We start from the raw sequence: 26,114 nt of genomic DNA, 5'->3' as shown, positions 1-26,114 counted from the left end.
AGTCACAGTTCCACACGCAGGGGTCAGAAGCCCCCTCACCTGAAGTCACAGCCCCCTCCCGAGGGAGTGGGGGGGGGAAATCCCTGGCCACAAGCAGGGGTCACAGTTTCATACGCGGTAGATTCACAAACGCGGGCCCAACAAGGGTCCTTCCTCGGCCAGGGTCCCAGTTTCCCGCCCAGGAAGCCTGGGTCCCTCCCCCGAGGCCGGCGGCCCCTCCCCCCGAGCCATGGGGCCGGTCCCAGGGGGCCCAGGCTGTCCCGACGTGTCCCCGGAGTCCTGGCCCAAGGTCTCGGCGCTCGAGGGGCCCGCGCCTGCTGCGAAGCCTACGCGGGAGGCCGCGGAGGACTCTCAGTCCTCGGCCTCGTCGCCCTCCTGGCCCTCCTCGCGGCCGCCCACCGCGGGGGTGGGCAGGTCGTCACTGCGCTGGGCCGGGTGGGGTGGGATGGCGGCCGGCACGTTGCTGGAGGCCGGCCTGGCCCGGGTGCTCTTCTACCCGACGCTGCTGTACACCCTGTTCCGCGGGAAGGTGCCGGGCCGGGCCCACCGCGACTGGTACAACCGCATCGACTCCACGGTGCTGCTGGGCGCGTTGCCGCTGCGGAGCATGACGCGCCGGGTGAGCGGGGCCGGGAAGCAGGGTCGCGCCGGGGCTGGGAGCCCGGCGAGCGCCTCCCGGGCCTCGGCGGCCCTTTCTGAGCCCCCTCTTTGCCTCGGCAGCTGGTTCAGGACGAGAACGTGCGCGGGGTGATCACCATGAATGAGGAGTACGAGACGAGGTTCCTGTGCAACTCCTCAAAGGTGAGGCGCCGGGGCCCGTGGGCGGAGCTGGGGCCGGGCGCCCGCCTGCCTCCCCACTCTGAGCCTGGGAGAGCGGGAGGACGTTGGGGGAGGGGGTGGGTAGATGACCTTGCCTCAGTGACCGGCGATCCCGGCTTTTTTGCCTCCTCTAAACCTAAATGACTGCGGCTACGGGCAGAAACCTCGTGAAATAGAAACTGATGTGAAAGGCATTTATTATTATTTTTTTTGTCTTTTTGCCTTTTCTAGAGCTGCTCCTGCAGCATATGGAGGTTCCCAGGCTAGAGGTCTAATTGGAGCTACAGCTGCGGGCCTGCACCACAGCCACAGCAACGTGGTATTCGAGCCGCATCTGCAACCTACACCACAGGTCGTGGCAATGCCAGATCCTTAACTCACTGAGCAAGGCATGGTTCCTAGTCGGATTCGTTAACCACTGCGCCACGACGGGAACTCCGTGAAAGGCATTTAAATGTAGAGTTGACAAACTCTGATTTCTACTTTGTGCACTGCTTTTTTTTTGTTTTTGTTTTGCTTTTTAGGGCCGCACCCTGGGCATATGGAGGCTCCCAGGCTAGGGGTCCAATCGGAGCTACAAGCTGCCAGCCTACACCACAGCCACAGAAACGCCAGATCCCAGCCGCGTCTGCTGCCTACACCACAGCTCACTGCTAATGCCACTGAGCGAGGCCAGGGATGGAACCCACAACCTCATGGTTCCTAGTCGGATTCGTTTCACCTGCACCAGGACAGGAACTCCACACAAATGTATTCTTAATTTTGGTAACTCAAATCAGTAATGAGATCTGAAAGGCAACTTTTCTATGGCTTGCTTTCATTCACTCAACACTTAAGGAGAACTAAGTATGGATCAGACACTGTTAGATATTCAAGATGAAGGCCCCATAAACTGTAAAATCAAATGCTACCCCCTATCTCCGGTAAATTTACCATGGAACAACCCACTGGAAAGACTGCATTTAGCTTTGATTTGAGCGATTGGGGGTAGGGTGGGGGGCACTGCATGCAGAAGTTCCCAGGCCATCAAACCGAGCCACATCAGTGACCTGAGCCACAGCAATGGCAAACCAGATCCTTAATTGGTGGGCCACCAGGGAAGTCCAATTTGAGGGAATTTTTATTCATATGTTAGAGGTGATAGTGGAACTCCAAAGCATTGTCATAAAATTCAGGCCTAAGACATAATTTTCATTAAATGTGAATGCTTCTTTGTAGAACTCTTTGCAATGATTATTGATGTTGCCCTATCTTTGTAGTGTTTGACTTCTTTTAGCACCCCACAATTATCTTTCTGTACTGATAGAGCCTGATGAACATGCAGTTACTTCAATTTAAATTTTTGAGATCTTAACAATATTTGTGACTCACATTTAAAATGTATTGATCAGGAGTTCCTGTCATGTCTCAGTGGTTAACAAATCTGACTAGGAACCATGAGGTTGAGGGTTCGATCCCTGACCTCGCTCAGTGGGTTGAGGATCCGCTGGTATTGCCGTGAGCTGTGGTGTAGGTTGCAGACACGGCTAGGATCTGGCATTGCTGTGGCTCTGGCGTAGGCCAGCAGCAACAGCTCTGACTGGACCCCTAGCCTGTGAACCTCCATATGCTGCAGGAGCGGCCCTAGAAAAGGCAAAAAGACAAAAAATAAATAAATAAAAATTTAATTAAAAATAAAGTAAAGGAGTTCCCGTCGTGGCGCAGTGGTTAACGAATCCGACTAGGAACCATGAGGTTGCGGGTTCGATCCCTGCCCTTGCTCAGTGGGTTAACGATCCGGCGTTGCCGTGAGCTGTGGTGTAGGCTGCAGATGCGGCTCGGATCCCGCGTTGCTGTGGCTCTGGCGTAGGCCGGTGGCTACAGCTCCGATTCAACCCCTAGCCTGGGAACCTCCATATGCTGCGGGAGCGGCCCAAGAAATAGCAGCAACAACAACAACAACAACAACAACAACAACAACAAAAAAGTAAAATGTATTGATCAGGGAGTTCCCATTATGGCTCAGCAGTTAACAAATAGGACTAGTATCAGTGAGGATGAGGGTTTGATCCCTGGCCTTACTCAATGGGTTAAGAATCCAGCATTGCCATGAGCTGTAGTGTAGGTGTAGGTTGCAGACTCAGCTTGGATCCTGCATTGCTATGGCTGTGGCATAGGCAGCAGCTGTACCCCTAGCCTGGGAACTTCCATATGCTGCAGGTGCGGCCCTAAGAGAACAACAACAACAGAAATAATAACAAATAAATAAAATATATTGATCAGTACTGTGGTATAGCACAAGGAACTATATCCAATCACTTGTGATGGAAAATATTATAAGAAAAAAGAATGTGTATATATATATATATATATATATATACATAAAAAAACTGGGTCACTTTGCTGTACAGCAGAAGTTGACAGAACATTGTAAATCAACTATTAAATTAAAAAAAAAACATATTGACAAGGAGTTCCCATAGTGGCTCAGCAGGTTAAGAAACCAACTAGTATTCATGAGGATGCAGTTTCTATCCTTGGCCTCGATCAGTTGGTTAAGGATCCAGTGTTGTTGCAAGCTGCAATATAGGTGGAGAATGGGGCTCAGACCTGGCATTGCCGTGGCTTCGGCATAGGCCAGCAGCTCTAGCTCCAATTCCACCCCTAGCCTGGGAACTTCTGCATGCTGTGGGTATAGCCCTAAAAAGACCAAAAAAAAAAAAAAAAAAAAGTGATGGCATACATTTTTAAAGAATGGATAATAGTTCCTTGGACTTCCCACAAGACCTTAGGAATTACTAGCCAAATTGGTAAATGTTCCTTAATGTGGTCAGTTCTGTGAAGCATGCAGTCTCAGAAAGTGATCAGTCTTTGGGTGTGAGGCTTTTTTTTTTTTTTTTTTTTTGCTATTTCTTGGGCCGCTCCCGCAGCATATGGAGTTTCCCAGGCTAGGGGTCGAATCGGAGCTGTAGCTGCCAGCCTATGCCAGAGCCACAGCAACTTGGGATCCAAGCCGCATCTGCAGCCTACACCACAGCTCACGGCAACGCCGGATCGTTAACCCACTGAGCAAGGGCAGGGATCGAACCTGCAACCTCATGGTTCCTAGTCGGATTCGTTAACCATTGCGCCATGACGGGAACTCCTGGGTGTGAGGCATTGATACTTGCTAGCAGCTATCCTATCCCACTAGCATAGAGAAAAGAAATCTCCAAGGGAGGGGTTCACACATTTTAATATGCGTAAGAATTATCTAGTAGTCTTGTTAAAATAGCAGATTCCTAAGTACGACCCTCAGAGATTCTGGGGCCCAGGAATGTGAATATTTAGCAAGCTCTCCAGGTGTTTCTGATGTAACTAATGCATTAGCCACAGGTTGTTAGATTTTGCAGGGTTTTTTGTTAATTTCACAAGCTGCATTCATTTGGAGTCATAAGTCTCTAGCTAAAGAGATTACTAATAAGAGTACCTGGAGCCTACCTGAAATGTTAAGGCAAAATAAAAAATTTAAAAAGTTGCACAGTTTGCCAGAGGCCTTATTTCTCCTGTATATTCTTTTCTTCCAAGTAACAATAATGCACTAAAAAAAGTAGGTGCAGGAGCTCCTGCTGTGCCGCAGCAGGATCAGGAGCTGCTGGTATGCGGTTCATTCCCTGGCCTGGCACAGTGGGTTAGGGATCTGGCGTTGCCGCAGCTGTGGCTTAGGTTATGACTGTGGTGCCGATTTGATCGCTGGCCCAGGAGCTCAATATGCCTTGGTGTGGCCAAAAATGGAAAGAAAGAAAAAAAAAAAAAAGTAGGTGCATTATTTTAATTTTAAAATGATAACTCTATTTTCTACTGCATACCCTCTCAAAAAAAGAAAAAAAAAAAAAGTGGTAAAAAGGGAGTTCCTGTTGTGGCTCAGTATCCAACTGGTATCCATGAGGATTTGGGTTGATTCCCTGGCCTCCCTCGCTCAGTGGGTTAAGGATCTGGCCTTGGAGCAAGCTGCAGCGTAATTTGCAGATCCAGCTTGGTTCCAATGTTGCTGTGGCTGTGGAATAGGCCCCAACTGCAGCTCCAATTCAACCCCTGGCCTGGGAACTTCCGTATACTGCAGGTATGGCCGTAAAAAGAAAAAAAAGTGGTAAAAAAAAAGAGGAGACTTGGAGTACCTGTTGTGGTTCAGTGGAAAAGAATCTGACTAACATTCATGAGGACGGAGGTTCAATCCCTGGCCTTTCTCAGTGGGTTAAGGATCTGGCATTGCGGTGAGCAGTGGTGTAGGTGATCACAGACACAGCTTGGATCCTGCATTGCTGTGGCTGTGGCCTAGGCTAGCGGCTATAGCTCCGATTCGACCCCTAGTGTGGGAACCTCATATGCAGTGGGTTTAGCCCTAGAGAGACAAAAAAACAAAAATAGGAAACATGCAAGGAAAGCTCTTGCAAAATGTAGTAGCCCAACCCTGCAGCTGGATCAATGCGCAAGTGCCAAGATAACGTAAAAATAGTTACCTAACTTTGTAAATGAATTTCTATACAACAACTCATATTTTGCGGCTAAAGATTCAAATACCCGTATGGTACTTTAAGGACACTTTAAATATTGGACGTAATTCTTTTTTTTTTTTTTTTTTTTTTTGTCTTTTTGCTATTTCTTTGGGCCGCTCCCGCGGCATATGGAGGTTCCCAGGCTAGGGGTTGAATCAGAGCTGTGGCCACCGGCCTACGCCAGAGCCACAGCAACGCGGGATCCGAGCCGCGTCTGCAACCTACACCACAGCTCACGGCAACACCGGATCGTTAACCCACTGAGCAAGGACAGGGACCGAACCCACAACCTCATGGTTCCTAGTCGGATTCATTAACCACTGCGCCACGACGGGAACTCTTGGACGTAATTCTAACTCAGCAACACTGCTGTTGTTTGATGAAAGACCAACCATTGTAGGTCAGCCACTTTAAAGACATTTCTAAAAGAAGTTTCTTTTTAGGAAAACAGTATATTCACATTGTAGTAAAACATGAAGCTTTCTTGTTGCTTTACTGCCTGTTGGGAACCCATCTTTCTACCACTCACATCAGGCTTTTTTCATTTTCTTTTCTACGGTCCAGGAGTGGAAGAATTTAGGAGTCGAGCAGCTGCGGCTCAGCACGGTAGACATGACTGGAGTCCCGACCTTGGCTAACCTTCAGAAAGGAGTCCAGTTTGCTCTCAAGTACCAGTCACAAGGCCAGTCTGTCTATGTGCACTGTAAGGCTGGGCGTTCCAGAAGTGCCACTATGGTGGCAGCGTATCTGATCCAGGTAGGAGAGGTCTTTTGGGACTGGCTCCCTTTATAGCAGATTTCCAGAACCTCTGCAGCATTGTCTACTGGCAGGCCAATTTCAGGCTGTTGGAAGGTAGAAAGCACATGAACTCTGAAGGCAGGATGACCTCTGGCTTTGCCACCTGCCAGCTGCATGAGATTAGGCAAAAGTGGATTCTTCTCACTGATGCTCAGTTTCCTCAAACTAAATGTGTTATGAAGCTTGAAAGAGTATGTCAAGCACTGAGCTAGAGCAAGCACTCAAAAAATGAAGTTGCGGGGAAAAAATGTAATTGTAATGTATACATGTAAGGATAACCTGACCCCCTTGCTGTACAGTGGGAAAATAAAAAAAATTATAAAAAAAAAAGAATATTTTCCCTCAGATGTTTTGTTATAAATATGATAAAAGTTAACAAATATAAAAAAAAAAAATGGAGTTGCAGGAGTTCTCTTACAGCATATTGGGTTGGGTCCCTGCTGTGGCTCAGGTTGCTGCTGTGGTGGGTTTGATCCCTGGTCTGGGAACTTCTACATGCTTCAGGCAAGGTCAAAAAAATAAAAAGGAGTTGTAAAGGATGTTAATACCAGCAAAAGACTGGAAACACTTGTTATAAACGTCAGGAAATCTAGTACCATAATTAATAGTGCTGATCATGTGCAGCTCTACAGGACTCTTATTTCCTTAAGGATTTTCAGAGTAAAGTTCTGGACATTAGTTTCTAGAAACAGAGGATCCAGCAGAATTTTGCCCATCACTTTGTTATGACTGGCAGCTGGGATGCTTTTTTTCGGGGGGCGGGGTACTTGCAGCATATAGAAGTTCCAGGGCCAGGGACCAAACCCTCACCACTGCAGTGACCCAAGCTGCTGCCATGATAGCACCTGATCCTTAACCCACTGTGCCATAAGAGAACTCTGGGTGCTTCTTTTTGGCTACACTCGTGGCATATGGAAGTTCCCAGGCCAGGGATCAAATCTGAGCTGGAGTTTCAACCTATGTGGCCACGGTTGCAGCAACGCCAGATCCTTAACCCACTGCTCCGGGCCGGAGATCAAACCCATGCCTCTACAGAGACAAGCTAGCTGGATGATTAACTCACTGCCAAACAGGAGAACTCCAGGATGCTTTTAAAAACATTTAGAAGCCGGTATTCTTTAGTCCATCATTTCCCATTACACATCCTCAGCTTGACTCATTTTTGTTACCTATGTGGCCCATGCAGAGTATTTACTAAGTCACATAGATAGTTTAAGGAAAAAGGAAACATAAAGATTACCAGCTTGGCCTTGTGTTACTGTGGCCTGGTGAGTATATGATTTAACAATACTAAAGCTCTGGTCATTGCAACTCTGTTTTGCTGGAAACTGGGTGTCAGGAGATATTTTGGGCCAAGTGAGAATTGAACTGGCATGCTAAAAATTTTTATTTTCTTGGTTCTGTGAACTCAAATCCAGTAAGTGTCCTGCAGTTGCAAAAATAACCCTGCTAGCTAAGTTTTAAATGTACTGTTTTTCTAGCCAAATTGCATAAACACGTCGACTCTATACTTTCTAGGACTCTTGTAACCAGCAGCTTAGCTCAGAGAGGTCATTTAGTAGACCTAAGCCCGCTTGAATTTAGGATCTCAGCTTCACGTGTTCAGCCTTCTATTTTCAGAGTTTGGCAGAGCAAGAATTAGGTAGAAAGACTTGTGTGTCCCACCCCCACCTGCAGCTTCCCCAACCTGTTGCAAAGAATTGTGGGACTGGTTGACTGAGTGGGTTAAAGTGTTCTCCCATTTGTAATATGTGGGCCACGGCTTTTAACTCCCCCAAAATGGAATTTTTTTTTTCTTTCTATTTTTAAGGCTGCACCCAAGGTATTTAGAAGTTCCCAGGTTAGGGGTCCAATCTGAGCTGCAGCCGCCAGCCTACACCACAGCCACGGCAACGCCAGATCCAAGCTGCATCTGTGACCTACACTATAGCTCAAGGCAGCGCCGGATCCTTAACCCACTAAGCAAGGCCAGGGATCAAACTGGGTCCTGGTGGATACTAGTCAGATTTGTTTCTGCTGCGCCACGACGGGAACTCCTGGAATGTTTTGAAAAATGAAATCCTGAGAGAACTTTATTCAGCACTTATTGGGTCAAGGACACCTTAACACTTGTTCTTTTCTTTCCCTGATTTCTCAACCCTTCACTTCAGATGTACAACTGGACTCCAGAGGAGGCCGTGAGAGCCATCACCAAGATTCGGTCACACATCTACATCAGACCTGGCCAGTTGGAAGTCCTCAAAGAGTTCCACAAGGTTATCACTGCAGGGGCAGCAAAGAATGACACTTGTCACACATTACAGAGCTGAAGTACATGGATTTAGAAAGACCTCAAGACAACCTGGCTTGCTACAGAATGAAAATGTTTAACAGGACCAAAGGGGCTTAAGCCTAGACTTGACAGAATAGAAATGTGCTAAGTAATGGTTAATTTTGCTCCCTTTGTCTTGTTTCATTTTCCTGAAATAACACTGTTGTATGGCTAGAAAAATGTAGTGTGGCTTCCATTCCCAGAGTATGGGGATCTGGGACAGGGGTGAGGTGTTTGTGTGTATGTGTGTCTTTTTAGGGCCACACCCGTGGCACATGGAGATTCCCAGGCTAGGGGTCGAATCGGAGCTACAGCTGCCTACACCACAGCCACAGCAACATGGGATCAAAGCCGCATCTCAACCTACACCACAGCTCAAGGCAATGCTAGATCCTTAATTCACTGAGGGAGGCCAGGGATCGAACCTGTGTCCTCATGGATACCAGTGGGGTTTGTTACCGCTGAACCATGATGGGAACTCCAGGGATGAGTTTCTTAATTTTGAAGCTCAAAAATATATGTTCTGCACTTGATGTTGTGCCTAATGATACTTAGCCTCATAACTCAAAGACACCTAACACTAGGACAAGAGAAGAGAAATACACAGCTCTGGCTCTTTGCCACTGCCAGAATCCTTATTCCCTGGCTCTCTGGGGCTCTCTTCACTTTCAGAGCAGTGATCCTGCACGTAGAAAAGTATGGGATTCAGCCTGACCTAGAAATATGAGGGTATGTAATTAGTTTCCCATAGGAAGTCACCTCTTTAGAATAAAAAAGACACACACATCCCTTCCAAAACTTTTATTTGTATGAACAGTTCCTAGCTCTTGGCTTAGCTTAGAGCTTTTAAAAGAGTAGAGAACTTACATGTTTGAGTTTGAAAAAAGTTTCTGCTATTAATCAGAAATAATCCTTTCTACTTTCTGGCTTATGCATTGGAATAAGCCAAAAATAAAACCAAAGTATACATTTCCTGACAGAAAGATGAAAGAACAACAGATGGAACATCCTGAATCTAAGGTTGACTCTTGCTGGTGAAGGACACCTTCAGTTAATCCATTCTCCCAACCAAAGCCTGCAGGAAAACTCTAACACTTAATTCTTTGTTCAAAAATGACCAACTAGCCACTTTGCAGGATACAGGAAAAAAGAAGATGGGGCATCGTCTGTCCTGGGATCAGGGATGCTTCTATTTAACATTGATCAGGTAGAGGGGAGGCTGTGCCTGAGGATGGAGAAGAGCTTGCTCTGAGCAATCTGAAGTGAGGCACAGAATTTCCAGAGAGTGGCAGACAACAGGCTGGCCTATGCTACGTTCAAGCAGCCAGCTGAGCAGCGTCTAAAAAGCCTCAAACGGAACATCCTTATGAGTTCAGGGAAGGGTGAGGTGCTGCCTTTCTAACATGTGCCAAAAAATAACATAGTACCCGAATGGGGGCCCCAGGGACTTTTGAGTCTGGATGGGTAGGTGCTGGAGAAAGGGAGGGCAAAAGTCAGCTGCTCTTCCCCTCCAAGCCTTAGGCCAACACGAACTGCAAATTGGTGAGCAGCACCTTAATGCCTCTGGTGACAGTTACGGCTGAAGTGGCAGGGTCAAGCTTGTAGGTGTTGGCATCTCCCTTTTTGTATCGGTCCCGAAAAACATATATGCTCCCATTACAGCTGGCGATCTTCCAGAGGGATGGGACAGAGCTCCAGGCCTCGGGAAGGCAAAGCCGGGTGAAGCTGTCTAGCAGGGGATTGTAGCACACCAGGGAGTCCCCTTCAGCCACAATAAACACCAGATCCTTATGCACAGCTGCATGCATGCGGCCAGCAAACGGCAGCACGTAGGGTTTCACGTGGCACTTGTCTGTCTCTGTGTCAAAGCACTGGATGAGTCGGGATGGTTTGGTAAAGAAGTCCAGGTCATTCTCCTCCCCCCCTAGTAAGTAGATGATCCCGTTGAGGTTGGCGCCAGCAGCCCCTGACACAGCCACCTCTAGCTGGGTTGTCTCTGTCCAGACGTTATCACCTACCCGGTAATATATAACTGCATTAGAGAGAGTATCCTGCAGTGTCTTGCCACCCAGCGAATATATGGCATCTTTCCCGGGCACAGACACCAGGGTGTGCTGGAGCCGGTCTCGGGGCAAAGGTGCACACCACTCCCAGTCCACGGTGGCATTGTTGCACTTCCACATCCGCCGTGGGATGGACCCTCCCACCACGTACAAGTCTCCGCCATGCTTGCAGGCCGCAGTGATCTGGTGGCACAAGCTGTTTTGGCCACTTACACTGATGGAGTCATCTTCCGCACAATGTAAGGACACAGCCAACGAGTGGGTACGAGATGACTCTTTCCCGATCAGGTAAATGTGTACATTCTCCCCAATTTCCTATTGGCGAAAGTAAAGTTATAAATGGTATCTATCAGTTCTAGACTAAGGCTCAGCTGACAAGCACATCCTCAAGGTCCTGGACCACACACTTGTATCTTGCTCGAACCTACTCCCCTCTAGTTATTATGTGAGATTCAGACTCTTCCATCACTGTCTTTCAGGCATCTTATGCTGGGACAAAGAATCTGTTACACTCATCCTTTCTTCGTGAGCTGGTGCTTCAAAGAGTGCTTTGGGTTAGTAGTTTTCTCAAGAAGCTTTGGATCGCAGAAGCCACTGGCATGGCTTATCCACAGCCACATGCATATCCTCCTCCCCAGCTCTTATCAACTTGAAGCCCATGGCATGTGGAAGTTCCCAGGCTAGGGATCAAAGTCATACCACAGCAGCAACCCAAGCCACTACAGTGACCAAACCAGATCCTTAACCCCTGTGCCACAAGGGAACTCCCAGATATTAGCCATTAAAAGAGGCCAGGCCAAGAGATGGCTGCAATGTATAGATATTATGGTGTCCCAACCCTAAAGAAATCTGCCTTACCTTCAAGCTAGTCCTGAGTGACTCTGAAAAAGCCTCCCTTTCTTCTTTATTAAAATTGATCCAGGCTTCTATTGCCTCTGTTGGGTTCTGGGAACAAGGAACTCCATCTGCAAGAGCCAGAAGGGCAGACATGGTCAATGGCAATCTGACAATCCAAAAGGGAAATTCAGAACCAGGGACTTGCTTTGTTTATTTATTTATTTCTGAACCAGTGGCTTTAAAAACGTGAACCTCCCTGAACAAAACAAAAATACAACCCACAGAATGGGAGAACACATTTGCAAATGAATCGACTGACAAGGGATTAATCTCCAAAATTTATAAACACCTCCTACCACTCAATACCCAAAAAACAAACAACCCCATCAAAAAATGGGCAGAAGATCCAAACAGACAATTCTCCAAAGAAGACATACGGATGGCCAAAAAACACATGCAAAGATGTTCAACATCACTCCTTATTAGAGAAATGCAAATCCAAACCACTATGAGATACCACCTTACACCAGCCAGATGGCCATCATCAAAAAGTCTACAAACAATAAGTGCTGGAGAGGGTGTGGAGAAAAAGGAACCCTAGTACACTGTTGGTGGGATTGTAAATTGGTGCAACCACTCTGGAAAAGCAGTATGGAGATTCCTCAGAAAACTAAACATAGAACTACCATTTGATCCAGCAATCCCACTCCTGGGCAGCTATCCAGAGAAAACCATGACTCGCAAAGGCACATGTACTCCAATGTTCACTGCAGCACTCTTTGCAATAGCCAAAACATGGAAACAACCTATATGTCCATCGACAGAGGAGTGGATCAAGAAGATGAGGTACATATACACAATGGAATATTACTCAGCCATTAAATGGAACAAAATACCAGCATTTTTAGTAACATGGATGGACCTAGAAACTATCATGCTAAGTGAAGTCAGCCTTACAATGAGACAGCAACATCCAATGCTTTCACTGACATGTGGAATCTGAAAAAAGGACAGACTGAACTTCTTTGCAGAACAGATGCTGACTCACAGACATTGAAAAACTTATGGTCTCCGGAGGAGACAGTTTGGGGGTGGGGCGATGTGCTTGGGCTGTGGGATGGAAATCCTGTGAAATCAGATTGTTATGATCATTATACAACTACAGATGTGATAAATTCATTTGAGTAATTAAAAAAAAAGTTCACCTTTTTTTGTAAATAGTGCTGCAGTGAACATTGGAGTACATGTGCCTTTGCGAGTCGTGGTTCTCTCTGGATAGCTGCCCAGGAGTGGGATTGCTGGATCAAATGGTAGTTCTATGTTTAGTTTTCTGAGGAATCTCCATACTGCTTTTCCAGAGTGGTTGCACCAATTTACAATCCCACCAACAGTGTACTAGGGTTCCTTTTTCTCCACACCCTCTCCAGCACTTATTGTTTGTAGACTTTTTGATGATGGCCATCTGGCTGGTGTAAGGTGGTATCTCATAGTGGTTTGGATTTGCATTTCTCTAATAAGGAGTGATGTTGAACATCTTTGCATGTGTTTTTTGGCCATCCGTATGTCTTCTTTGGAGAATTGTCTGTTTGGATCTTCTGCCCATTTTTTGATGGGGTTGTTTGTTTTTTGGGTATTGAGTGGTAGGAGGTGTTTATAAATTTTGGAGATTAATCCCTTGTCAGTCGATTCACTTGCAAAGATTTTCTCCCACCGTGAACTTTTTGTTAGACTACTACCATGTATGTGTATATAAGTGTATGAGAAAATAATCTAAAATTGCCTCTTTTTTTTTTTTTTAGGGCTGCAGGTATGGCATATGGAAGTTCCCAAACCAGGGGTCGAACTGGAGCTACAGCTGCTGGCCTACACCACAGCCACAGCAATGCCAGATCCAAACCTCATCTGCAACCTACACCAATGCTGGATCCTTAACCCACTGAGTGGGGCCAGGGATCGAATCCACATCCTCATGGATACAAGTCTGGTTAATTTCTGCTGAGCCGCAAGAGGAACTCTGCCTTGTTTCCTTTTTTTGGGGCCACCCTGTGGCATATTTAGTTCCCAAGTCAGGGATCAGATCTGAACCACAGTTGTGACCTATATACAGATGTGACAATACTGGATCCTTTTTTTTTTTTTTTTTTTGCCATTTCGTTGGCTGATCTCGCGGCATATGGAGGTTCCCAGGCTAGGGGTCTAATCGGAGCTGTAGCCACCAGCCTACGCCACAGCCATAGCAACGCGGGATCCGAGCCTCGTCTGCACCACAGCTCACGGCAATGCCAGATCCTTAACCCAGTGAGCTAGGCCAGGGATTGAACCCACAACCTCATGGTTCCTAGTCGGGTTCGTTAACCACTGAGCCATGATGAGAACTCCAACACTGGATCCTTAACCCACTGTGCCAGGCTGGGGTCCCAGTGCTCCAAAGATGCCACCAATCCCACTGCACCACAGTGCGAACTCCTGCCTTGTTTCTTTAATCAAAATGGATGACTTGGTATACTCCCATTTGCCATGGAAGCAAATCTACTAGGCTACAAAGCTCACACTCATGCTTATACCTTACTTACAGGGTCAAGATCATTACCTAAAGTTGGCTAATCACTTGAGAAGCTTCCTTTTTTGACTGCATTCATGGCATATGGAAATTCCTGGGCCAGGGATCAAATATCAGCCACAGCTGTGACCTATGCCACAGCTGCAGCAACGCTGGATCCTTAGCCCACTGTGCTGGACTTGGAACTGAACCTACACCTCAGCAGTGAATCGAGCTGATGTAGAGGCAATGCCAGATCCTTAACCTACTGCACCACAGCAGGAACTCTGAGAAGCTTCTTATTCACGTTCTCAATTCACTATTAATTCACTTAGGTAATTAGTCCCACAAGCATATGCAAAACACAGGATGGATGAGAATGCACAACAGAGATTAGAGTATAAATGCAGATAGCTCTTCACTACCTTTCGTGGCTAAGAGCCTTTCTTTCATTTTTTTTTTTTAATTTAATATTTGTATGTATCGGCAAGTGCTACTTCCATTTTCCTGGCTTCTTCTCTGGAAGGGATTGTCTCCGACATCAGCTACTAAATTTCAACTCTGTCTCTCACAGCTATCTGAAAGAATAACAATGTAAAATAACACTAGGAAGCCTGAGGGTACCTGTCTCCTAAACTATAACTTTAACTGAATCTCATACTCCCGTAGCTGGGTGTGATGTGCCCCCTCCCTCAACTTACCTGAGATGATGTCAGTGAGTAGATGGTGGGGCAAGTGAAGAAATTCCTCTGTGTTCTGCAGCTGGGCCAGGTGGGCCTTGGCACAGTGCTTGGCAGCAGTATAGAGCTCAGGATCACTGTGCCGATCTGCCAACCACATCACCTGAAGGCAGTTGCCCACCTGCACCGTGCGGGCCAAAAACCGAGAACATTCCTCAAAGAGAGATGTCAGTTGATACATGTCTGACACCTCATAAATTTCCTGCAGCTCCTCAGCTCGAAGTTTCACAGTCCCATGGTAGATATAATCAACCAGGAGCTGGAAAACAGACTCGCTGACATCCTGCAGCACAATTACCCGGTTGTGGGCCTCCTTCAGGTTGGAAGTGAACATGGACCGGAAGAAACAGCTCTGAGCTGAGAGGACCAATCGGTGGAGCTGAAACTCTCGGCCTTCCACTGAAATAGTGACATCAGCAAAGAGCTCTTCCTCCAGACACAGTTTCATGATGCCCTGAGCCACACGGCCTGAGTGTGACCTATCTTTGAAAGTGTAGTTCACAAAGTAGTTCTCATCCATGGATGCTCCAGGCTCCTCCGGTGATTCCATGGTAGTAGCCAACTTCTCTCTCTGCCAGCTGTCTGCAAAATACCACCACCCTGAATAACTTAAGGAAGTCACAACTACAGTCTACGAATCCAACTGTCCAATTCACGGGGGGAGAAGGGGGAAATGAGGGCACAGTGGGCCAGATTAGCCTTAGTTCTAGCCTTGCTAATGATATCTCTAACATTCTCCTTCAACCAAAGCTGGGTTCATTCTCCTGAAATAACATTCCATCCCCAATGAGATAAAAATTTCCTACTCTGGGTGTTTCTCTGAGAAAACACAGAATACTCCTTTTCATGATGCAACAAAAGGCGTGGTATTTAGGTCAACACATGAACGCAAGTGATTGGAGGAAGCCTATGATTTAAAAAACCTGGCAAAAAGGCTTACTAACCAAATAACTATCGAATATAAAACTAATGAGGCTCGGAGCAGCAGAATCCGACAAAAAAGACCCCCTCTTTCCCCTTGCTTGTGATCCATACCTTTTAATACAAGGCTTGGCTTGGGACATGTTAATCCTACATTTGCTCTTTTCTGAGCCTCTCCCTGGCACTTCCCCGCTCGCCCTAATGACTCCCCAAGGCTTCGTCTCAGAACTCGACACGGAACCCAACCATCCCCAGCAAGGGGCCCAAGGAGGCCCATTGCCACGTGCAGTGTCCCCGCTCCACCTGGAGTCGCCTGGGAAACGGTCGCCAGGGAAACCGTTCTTCTCTCCCCCTCCCCCTAGCTTGCCTGCTGGCCCTAATCAAAAGCTTAGCTGGGGGAGCGGAGGAGGGGTATGGAATGTGGAACCCAGATCTCCCGCCCCTTCTCCTCTCACCGGTCCGGTTCTTTAGGATCCTCTCCTTCTCTCCAGCCTCTGTCACAACAAGCTAGGGTCACATTCACCTCACGGTTTCCCCACCCGCGGGCTTCGCTTTCTCACCTGCCTTCCCTCCTTTCATTCCGAAGCCCGGAACCCGGAACCTCTGCTTCCGGCCCCGCGTCCGCCCGGAAGAAGATCCGATGCACACTTCCGCTTCCGGTCCGTGCCCTTGGGGCTCCGTGTCCTGCGGATCTGGCTTCTGCTACCTGGTTTGCAGCCGGGAAACATGGCGGCGGCGGCGGCTGCAAGGGGCTGTTGGCGGGGGCTCGTGGGGCCCGCGGCGGTGGCTAGGGGTGAGCAAGGGCAGCAGGCTGAGGGCCAGGGGGGGAGCGGCGGCGCGTCCAGCGCAGGGAGCCCCCTCAAGCCTCACCCTGCGCTTCAGTGCCTCTATATTCCCGTGCAGTGTCCGGGCGACCCTCGGTGCTTTTGCTGCCTGTGAGGAAGGAAAGCGCTGCGGCCGACACGCGCCGTGAGTATGTGCGAGTCCGGCCCTTATGGGGACTACAGGCGGGGCCCCGTTCATTCCCTTTGTCAGATGTTTGCCCTTGTCCTGGGCTGCCCTTCTCTGCGTCCTCCTGGCAAGTCTCTTCTTGTCCTTGGAGAGCTGACTGCAACGGTCTTCACTCTGCAGGCAGAATCGGGCACCTAGTGCCCTAGAGCCTTTTCTGTTGTGCCCTGTTGCCTTTTGTCCACTTTAGTGATTTTCTTTTTCTCCGATTAAACTGTCAGCTCTTTGAGAGCAGGAAACAAACTTTGGGCTTCAGAGCCTTCTTATTATAATAATAGTTGGCGTTAGTTGAATGCTTGTTGTGCCGGGCACCTCGCTAAGCGATTAATGAATGATCTTATTCATTTCTCCCCACAATCTTACCGGGTGGATAGTATTATGCTTTTCTACTGTAGAGCAGGAAACAGTCCAGAGAAGTAAGTTGCCCAGGGTCACAGCACTAGTGAGAGACAGCAGGCCTGCTCGCTGCCTAAGGCAGAGAACTGGTATTAATACTCTGCAGCCTAGGATGTGTGGTTGCTCAGTGAGGTAGTGTTGTGCGAATGAATATATGGGAATTAGTTACGGTCAACATAAGCCCTGGGAGTAAAAAGACCCATTCTGGGTCTCAGTTTCCTCATTTGTGCAAAAATATAAAAAAATAAAGTTTCAGTGGCTCATTGCTAACGAACCTGACTAGTATCCATGAGAATGCGGGTTTGATGCGTGGCCTCCCTCAGTGGGTTAAGGATCTGGCTTGGCTGTGGCTGTGGCGTAGGCTGGCAGCTGCAGCTCTGATTCAACCCTTAGCTTGGGAACTTCAACATGTCAAGGGTGTGGCCCTAAAAAAGCAAAAAAAAAAAAAAAAAAAAAAAATGGATTTCAGCTAGATAATCTATGAGGGCCCTTCAGCCCTAAGGTTCTTGGCTTGAGAATCTGCTATGAAAGGCAGACACCTCAGCTGCAGTAATAAAGTGACTTTTGGTGGCCTGTATAGGTGGCATTTTTACTAAGTTTTCATTACTTCTTTTTTTGTTTTTGGTCTTTTTGGCATTTCTTGGGCCTCCCGGCATATGGAGGGTCCCAGGCTAGGGTCTAATCGGAGCTGTAGCCACTGGCCTACACCACAGCCACAGCAACATGAGATCTGAGCCGCGTCTGCAACCTGCACCACAGCTCACGGCAGCGCTGGATCCTTAACCCACTGAGCAAGGGCAGGAATCGAACCTGAAACCTCGTGGTTCCTAGTCGGATTCGTTAACCATTGCACCATGATGGGAACTCCCAAGTTTTCATTACTTCTATTCACTGGAAGAGGAAACTTCCACCTTCATCTTTCTCAGGGTTCTGCAAGGAATCCTCACCAGGAGACATCACCCCTTACAAGCCCACGAGAATGAATGCAAGGCTGGCTGTTGCGTGACACTTCTTTCTTCTTTCTTTCTTCCTTTCTTCCTTCCTTCCTTTCTTTCTTTCTTTCTTTTTTTTTTTTTTTTTTCTTTTTAGGCCCACACTCACAGCTTATGGAAGTTCCCAGGCTAATGGAGCTACAGCTGCCGGCCTACACCACAGCCACAGCAACACAGAATCTGGGCCACGTCTTCGACCTGCATCCTCATGGATACTAGTCTGGTTCGTTATCACTGAGCCACGATGGGAACTCCTATGTGCCTTTCTTAAATATGCCTTCTCCTTCCAGCCACTATCAGACCACGGAATGATGTGGTCCACAAGCAGCTCTCAGCTTTTGGACAGTATGTGGCCGAAATCCTGCCCAAGTATGTCCAGCAAGTTCAGGTAATAGTCACTGCTTTTGTTTGGGTTGGGTCAAGAAAGAACCATGTTCTCAGGGGATGAGGGAATGGGCTGTCTGGAATCAAAGAAACCAGACTGCTCTGTCTGAGTAGGTCTGCTTTCTCTGCCTTAAACCAGGAGACTCCAGCTGACATTAGCTGCTCCCTTGGTAGCTTTGTTCCCTCTCCTCTCCTGTTCTGTGTCTGCAGGTGTCCTGCTTCAATGAGTTAGAGATTTTTATCCATCCTGATGGAGTCATCCCAGTGCTGACTTTCCTCAGGGATCACACTAACGCACAGTTCAAATCCTTGGCTGACCTGACAGCAGTGGATGTACCTACCCGGCAGAACCGTTTCGAGGTCAGTCAGGGGATTGGAGGTTTGGAGAGTAAAGGAGGGAAAGGGGACAGAACAGTTTAAGAGTGTCAACTGCCTAAGGGAACCATGGCCTCCTTTGTTTCAGTTCAGGTCAAACAATACAACACAGCAGTTAAACCAGGGCCTCAGGATTGGACAGACCTTGAGTGTGACTTCTAGCTCTACCATCAATAGGCTGTGTGACTTCAAACATCTTGTTTGATCTTTCTGAGCTTTGGTTTTATTATGTGCAACATAAGTATAAAATTGTGCCTATCTCCTAGCATGGTTGAGGATTAAATGAGGTAGCATGGGAGTTCCCTTGTGGTGCAGCAGGTTAAGCATCCAGTGTTGTCACTGCAGTGGCTGGGGTCTCTGCCGGGGCATGGATTCAATCCCTGGCCCAGGAACATCTGCATGCTGCAGGCGTGGCCCCCAAAAGAGAGAGTTCAGGTAGTTTGCTAGCACACGGTAAGTTCTTAATACATTTAGCTATTGATATTTACTGGTCATCTATTTTTTGTCAGATCCTGGAATCAAGAAAGAAATAACATCCCACACCTGCCTTCTAGGAATCCCTACACTCTAGTGAGGAAGGACACATAGAACAGTTTACTATAATACTGTAATTCAGGGGATGCTAGAGACAGGCTAAAAGAACGCAGGAGGGGCACTTAGTTCTGTCTGGGAGGATTTTTTGAAGGGAGAGAGAATCATTTTTTGTTTGTTTGTTTTTGTTTTTGTCTTTTTAGGGCTGCACCCACGGCATATGAACGTTCCCAGGCTAGGGGTCAAATCAGAGGTGCAGCTGCCTGCCTACATCACGGCCACAGCCACAGCAGATCCTTAACTTGCTGAGTGGGGCCAGGGATCAAACCCACGTCTTCATGGATAGAGTAGCATTTGTCACTGCTAAGCCACAACAGGAATGCCAATGAAGGGAGAGAGAATCTTAATGGATAATCAGACCAGGTATTAGCCCAGTTAGGAAGGGCACGTCCGGAGACATCCAGTAGCGTGAGCAAAGATAAGCACACTGACAGGCTTAGGTCTTTAGAGATAGTTGCAAGTAGAGGAACATCTTGAGGTTTTGAGCTTCAGGACAGAGGGCTGGTTCACAGGGTGGAACTTTAGCTTAGCCCATATCCTCATCATTATGCTCCCGCTCAGGGACTTCCATCCCAGACCCCTCAGCCTGTGGTCGTTTTGGTCTTCACCTTCCTCCATTCTCCCTAGATTGTTTACAACCTGCTCTCTTTGCGCTTCAACTCCCGGATCCGTGTGAAGACCTATACAGATGAGCTGACGCCCATTGAGTCTTCTGTGACTGTGTACAAGGCAGCCAACTGGTATGAGAGGGAGGTGAGTTGCTGGATGTGGTGGTCCCTGCCTGGTGGACCAGAGTTGCAGGACTGACTCAAGCCAGTGGATGCAGTGCCCCCCCCCCCGTGTTGGCTATATGGCTGGTTGCCTGAGTGACTCTTTTTTTCTAGATCTGGGACATGTTTGGAGTCTTCTTTGCTAACCACCCTGACCTAAGAAGGATCCTGACAGACTATGGCTTTGAGGGACATCCTTTCCGGAAAGATTTCCCCCTGTCTGGCTATGTTGAGGTAGGAGCCTTGGTGCTCGGCAGCAGTCTGGGGAGGGAAGGACTGATAGGGATCCTGGGGAGGAATTATGGTCAGTGGAACATGGTGGTTTCAGAGCATTGGTCCTGGATTCAAATCCCAGCTCCACTCTGATATAGTTTTCCCATCTGTGCAGTGGGAAGATAATAGTTCTAAAGTAGTAGATTTGCAGCAAGTTAATGTATGTGTAAAACTGATGTATTGGAAGTACTTAATTGATATTAGTCATTATTTTAATGGTCGTTTTAATGATCAAGGCAACTTTGAGGACACATTTGATCTGTTCCCAGAATCTGGAAGTGTGGCATGGTTTTACCTTGTCCTGGATCTCTGAGAATGCAAGACACTAAAATGTTTAGCCTTTGAGAATGGCCAGAGGCAGGGCAGGTAACATACCTACAAGAGGCTTATAAAGAATTTCATTGCTTTCCTTTACCACTGCAACATGCTCCAGGATGTTTATTGTTAGGAAGATGGTTTATTTTATACACACACACATGATTTTTATAGCAAAGTAACTTTTTAGAAATGTTGAGGTAGTGGCAGTCCAGTGTTTCTCTTCAGTTTCCACATTCTCTTGTTTTCTTAGTGTTGGCTTGGTCCCATTCCCATGATTGTCATTACCTTATCCAACTGATCCTCTAATAATGAGAAAAGCCATGCCAGATTTACTGCCTTGCACCTTGGCAGTGATAATGCTAAGGCCACAGTGCCTAAACTTGAACGCTTTTTCTTTTTTTTCTTTTTTTTTGTTTTTGTTTAGGGCCACACTTGGGGCGTATGAAAGTTCCCAGGCTAGGGGTTGAATCGGAGCTGTAGCTGCCAACCTAGACCACAGCTCACGGCAAGGCCAGATCCTTAACCCATTGAGTGAGGCCAGGGATCGAACCTGAATCCTCATGGATACGAGTCGGGTTTGTTACTGCTGAGCCACAACAGGAACTCCTGAACTTGGGTACTTGCTGGGTAAGGTTTACTCTTTTCAGCCACTGACTTGCTCCCAATCCTGGGTAGATCTCACCCTCACTTTATGAGAGTGTACGGATAGGTGAGCAAAGTCAGTTCTGGTGGGAAAGGAGCTCAGAGCTCCTGGTGTGGGGGTGGTGACAGGAAGGCCTGACTGGATGAAGGCATGAGGTAGAGGCCACTTTAGACTGTGGTTGAAATATGACCTGATGGGTAACAGACGAGAATGGAAACTTATAGAAGTCAGGACAGGAGTCAACGACAGAAGAGTAAAGGGGCTGAGGAAGTCACCCAGGGCTTTGGGAACGTGGGCCTTTAATGGTTAGGACAAGGCCTTCCTCAGTGCTCAAGCTTGCCTTTTTCTCTTGCAGTTGCGCTACGATGATGAGGTGAAGCGGGTGGTGGCCGAGCCAGTGGAGTTGGCCCAAGAGTTCCGCAAGTTTGATCTAAACAGCCCGTGGGAGGCTTTCCCTGCCTATCGCCAGCCCCCTGAGGATCTCAAGCTTGAAGCCGGAGACAAGAAACCTGAAACCAAGTAGTTCCAGGGAAGGCATATGTACCCTAGCAAGCGCCTTATCTGTAATTGAGTGTCCCTGTAAATAAAATCCTGCTTAGACACACTACTTCCTAAGTACTTATGAGTAGAAGTGAAGCTTTGAATGGGGCAGGGTGGGGGTGTGTGCAGGCAGGGGTTTTGCCAAGTCCCTTAGACTCTTACAAACTGGGGGTCTTTTTTTTTTTTTTTTTTTTTGTCTTTTTGCCATTTCTTTCTTTTTTTCCTTTGGTCTTTTTGCTATTTCTTGGGCCGCTCCCGCAGCATATGGAGGTTCCCAGGCTAGGGGTCGAATCAGAGCTGTAGCCGCCAGCCTACACCAGAGCCACAGCAACTTGGGATCCGAGCCGAGTCTGCAACCTACACCACAGCTCACGGCAACGCCGGATCGTTAACCCACTGAGCAAGGGCAGGGATCGAACCCGCAACCTCATGGTTCCTGGTCGGATTCGCAAATCACTGTGCCACGACAGGAACTCCCTGGGGGGTCTTATTTTAATGGGACTAAATAGGCAGTTTCAGACGTGGTGACCTGCAGGCCTGATGTACTTCTGAAAGAGATTTCTGAGGCTGAAATTAAACGTTGTCACAGTCCACACGGTTCAGGATGGGTGTGGCATGGCCTCTTCTGAGACTTAGAGGTGTCACAACACCTCCTGGAGAAAGCCCCTTGTCACAGCAGACCTCTGGTGGCAGTTGATGGATCCAGGGACCTAGGTGGCACTAGAGCAGTCCCCTCCCACCCTCATCCTATCCAAACAATCATAGGGTTCCGTGAGCCAACAGTCAGAGCCAGGAATTGCTGCAGCTCATTTTTGAGTCTTGAACCCTGTGTCCTGCTCCCTGCAACTTGACAACCCATCACACTTGCGCCAAGGGAATCTTCCTGGACTCTGGCCTGAACTAAGAATGCTGTAAGCAAGTAAAGAGGGTCCCAGTCTGGGGCAAAACACCATCAGGAGCTGCAGATCTGTCTGCCAGGAAACAGTACTCCCCAGCCCAGCCAGTCTGGGGTCTGTTGAGCCAGTGGCTGAGTGCCTGAGTTGGAAGTGTTTGGCTCTGCCTCTCAATGAGCCGCTCAGCCGGACACCATGCAGTTAGAAGACCAGGCTTTGCAGCTGTTGCTCTTGGCTACTGGGGGGCTCCCTGGAGGATGGGCTGGGCTGGGCTGGGCTGGGCTGGGCTGGGCTGGGCTGGGCTGGGCTGGGCTGGACTGGACTGGGTGTCAGGCTATGTGCAGTTACAGAATGTTTTAGGGGTGAGGACAGATAGTAAGGTAGTGTTACTGCCTAGACTCTTGCCTACCTCTTTGGAGGGCTAAGCCAGTGCTGTTTGCTACCAAACACCTTTTTCCTATTAACTAAGCATCCCGCCCATCTGGGCAGGAATAGGCTTAGGGCCTGACAAGCAGGGAGCCAAGCTCCTACTGCCAACAACCAAAAATTCCACATTTCTATGGGATGGAAAGAGCCCCTGAGAAGCCAGAGCCAGCCCCTCCCTGTTGAGAGCTGAAGACTGACACGCAAAGCAGGGAACGGCTGGAGCAGCCTGTGGTGGAAAGTTGGAGTCCTGGTGTGTCGTAGGCAGATGGAGGAGCAGAGAGCAGCTGGGGAGATTAAGACTCAGAGGACGTGGTGGACCATGGCTGGGACGATGCAGTTCCTGGCTTGGTTAATGATAGCCATTTGCCTCCTCCCTGGGGTGACCACAACCCAGCACCGTGCAGGTACCAGGGCTTTAGGGTGGGGGTGGTTGGGAGCCAAAGATGGCTGCTGGCAGTTAGACTTGGTTCTATCTGAGCCTAGCAGGGCTTAGGAACTGTGGTCATGACGGGTACCAGGCTGCCCTGTGCTGTAGGGGGTGAGGGGTGGGGAGAGGAACTGGTGTGGGCCTGACCCCCAGAACCAGGTGAAGTAAGGGCAGATAGCTCTAGGTGCTCCCCAGGGGCTTTGGTCTTATTCCATTCCAGCTAATGTGCAAACTAGGACCCCTTGACCGGCCCTGGGCTTAGGACAGTCATTCCAAGGGCTAGGCAGCACCCCAGAGAGGGGCGAAGGAAGCTGCGACAGACATCCTGCCTGGCCTGGCCTCCTTGCCCTGTACTCAGTCACTTATTGAGGAGCAAGGAGGGAACAGGTTCTTCTCAAAGGGGTCTTCGACCTTTGGGGAGGGTCACTGGCACTGGTCTAGGTTACGCTGTCCCTAGATGATTAAAGGGAAGGGAAATGGGAAGTAAAGTGTCTTGTGACCCGTTGGCCTGGAGCTCTTGGCCAAGGGAACCATAGAAGTTGAAGGAGGAGTCTTGGATGTTTGCCGAGATGGTATCTGGGTTTGGGGATGATGCATTTGGGATCACAAGACCTACGCTTGGGAGAGTGAATATCAATCTGCATATGTGTTTAGGGGGAGGTGGACATGAGATGGCATTCCTGTTCTTTTGTAGACAGAAGACTCTCTAGGCACCCCTACTAGGCAGCTCAGCGGCATTTCTGGGAGGCTGGGGGGTTCAGGGTGGAGATTGGCAGAAGGCCTGACTCCTCTCTGCTGCCCCAGGGCATCCCATGGACAGCACCAGCGTGGGAGGTGCCCTGCAGGAGCCAGAGGCCCCGGAAGTGATGTTTGAGGTCTTTCCTCCAGCCTGGGACATGGGGTGGGAAGGGGGTGGCTCAAGCTGGGGCTGCTGGGGGAGGGGGGCAACCCAGCATGGGCCTTAACTGCCTGCTTTTGCCCCTGGCCCACTCTTGCTCCCTGCCCTGCTCCCTAGGCCCCAGCCCACCTTTTACATGGCTCCCCTTGCAGCTGCTCTGGGCTGGGCTGGAGCTGGATATCATGGGGAAGCTGTACATCCAGGACGAGGAACTGGCATCCACACGTCCAGGCCGCCGGCTCAGGCGCCTCCTGCAGCACCACGTGCCCAGTGACTTGGAGGGTGCTGAGCAGCGGCTGCAGCAGTTCCAGGACCTGCGGAAGGGACCGCCTCTTAGCCCTTGGGACTTTGAACATTTGCTCCTCACAGGCCTGTCCTGTGTCTACCGGCTCCATGTGGCTAGTGAGACTGAGGAGAGGGCTCGCTGGGCCCAAGTCTTCGCCCTCCTGGCACAGGAAACACTCTGGGACTTGTGCAAGGGCTTCTGTCCCCAGGGCCATCCCCCTTCTCTGGGGCCCTGGGCTTCTCCTTGACCCCTTCCCCTAACCCTCCCTTTTCACCTATCATTCCCCCTCTCCCAACTCCTCACCTGAGCCAGACCCATCTTGGGCAGAGGCTTTTCTCTGGTGCCTGGTTCTTCCTACTGTGTTTAGGCTTCTGGGCTTGGCTTGTACCCTGGGCACCCCAGCTTAGCCCTCTCCCTTCTTCCCTGGGGCCAGGCAGCAGGCACAGACCTGAGGGCAGGACTTGCAGGCAGTGACTGTGTGTATTAGAATCAGGGGTAAGAAGTGTGTTTAAGAGATACTGAAAGGGAAACTGCTCCCAAATAAGGCCACGGCAGACCCTTCAAATCCTACCCTGGTGGTCCAGGAGAGGTCCTGCAGAATCTACAGCAAACCTGTAAAAAAGTGCTTTGCACCCAGCCCTAATTTAGATACCTCTTTTAAACCTAACCAAGGCTCTGGGGTCCCTGAGTCTCTAAGTTCCCCATGTGGGCAAAGAGAACAGACTGGACACTATTAGTTCAGTCTGCTGGAAGAATGGAGGGAAGCCAGTAGAAGAAGATTACTTTTTTGGGGGGGGCGGGGGAATGAGAAATGGTTTTTTGGTCCATTTCAACAAGGCTCAGAAGAGGAAGTTGAGGCTGGGAGGGGACTGAGGCTGGCGGGTGTAGTCCTGATCCTGTGTAGCTCTTCCCATAAAATGTTTTGTTCTGGCTTCCTGGAGCACTGTGTCCTGTGTCAGAGTAAGCAGTTTAACTCCTGCCCTGAACAAACCACCTTCCCCGTCCTGGGAGGGGAGGAATTGGGCAACCATGTATCAACTGCTCGCCCCATTCGCAGGCCCTACTGGAAGGAAAAATGTACTGTTTCTTTGAATTCCCCCAGTAAGGCAGCCGCGTGTTAATCCTTGTCCCAAAGAGGAACCAGACGGGCCCGGAGGACGACAACGTCTAGGTCAACAGGGAGGAGTTAGAGGAACTGACTGGAAAGGGACATGAAGGGGAGGCCCACAACGGGGTTGGGCGAGTAGGGTTCAAATTCCCACCACCTCACCCTCCCAGGGCCTGACCGAATCCTGCCTTCTGCCCTCAGACTCCCACCCGGGGCCAAATGTGGTCAGCCCCTCCCGCCCCGC

General features: G+C 48.9%; 4 protein-coding genes across 6 annotated transcripts; 3 read left to right on the top strand and 1 right to left on the bottom strand.

Annotated features, from left to right (window-relative positions):
• Window positions 239-8,622, top strand: PTPMT1 (protein tyrosine phosphatase, mitochondrial 1). The gene is made up of 4 exons (NM_001244377.1): window positions 239-619; window positions 721-801; window positions 5,898-6,089; window positions 8,282-8,622. The coding sequence occupies exons 1-4, from the start codon at window positions 446-448 to the stop codon at window positions 8,438-8,440; spliced, it is 606 nt and encodes a 201-aa protein (NP_001231306.1). The 5' UTR covers window positions 239-445; the 3' UTR covers window positions 8,441-8,622.
• Window positions 9,229-16,335, bottom strand: KBTBD4 (kelch repeat and BTB domain containing 4). 2 transcript variants are annotated; one of them, XM_003122803.6, is made up of 4 exons: window positions 16,103-16,335; window positions 14,583-15,203; window positions 11,364-11,470; window positions 9,229-10,820 (listed from the first exon to the last, which is right to left on the bottom strand). In XM_003122803.6, exons 1-4 carry the CDS (start codon window positions 16,119-16,121, stop codon window positions 9,960-9,962), a joined length of 1,608 nt encoding a protein of 535 aa, XP_003122851.2. In that variant the 5' UTR covers window positions 16,122-16,335; the 3' UTR covers window positions 9,229-9,959. The 2 variants fall into 2 exon arrangements, with proteins under 2 accessions (XP_003122851.2, XP_005660965.2); XM_005660908.3 differs by having other exon boundaries at window positions 15,998-16,156.
• On the top strand, window positions 16,174-21,907 carry NDUFS3 (NADH:ubiquinone oxidoreductase core subunit S3). Its single transcript, NM_001243796.1, is given in 7 exon segments — window positions 16,174-16,335; window positions 16,446-16,511; window positions 18,229-18,326; window positions 18,533-18,682; window positions 19,916-20,041; window positions 20,173-20,292; window positions 21,648-21,907. Coding segments are annotated over 7 exon segments (795 nt in total). The 5' UTR covers window positions 16,174-16,268; the 3' UTR covers window positions 21,816-21,907.
• FAM180B (family with sequence similarity 180 member B) lies at window positions 23,055-25,694 on the top strand. 2 transcript variants are annotated; one of them, XM_005660909.3, is made up of 3 exons: window positions 23,067-23,555; window positions 24,383-24,453; window positions 24,629-25,694. In XM_005660909.3, the coding sequence occupies exons 1-3, from the start codon at window positions 23,417-23,419 to the stop codon at window positions 25,007-25,009; spliced, it is 591 nt and encodes a 196-aa protein (XP_005660966.2). In that variant the 5' UTR covers window positions 23,067-23,416; the 3' UTR covers window positions 25,010-25,694. The 2 variants fall into 2 exon arrangements, with proteins under 2 accessions (XP_013849786.1, XP_005660966.2); XM_013994332.2 differs by lacking the exon at window positions 24,383-24,453 and having other exon boundaries at window positions 23,055-23,555; window positions 24,594-25,694.

The sequence above is a fragment of the Sus scrofa genome, chromosome 2, assembly GCF_000003025.6.
Source record: "Sus scrofa isolate TJ Tabasco breed Duroc chromosome 2, Sscrofa11.1, whole genome shotgun sequence".
Lineage (NCBI taxonomy): Eukaryota > Metazoa > Chordata > Mammalia > Artiodactyla > Suidae > Sus > Sus scrofa.
Note: the sequence above shows the minus strand (reverse complement) of the source record. Positions and strands in the feature narration are given on the sequence as shown.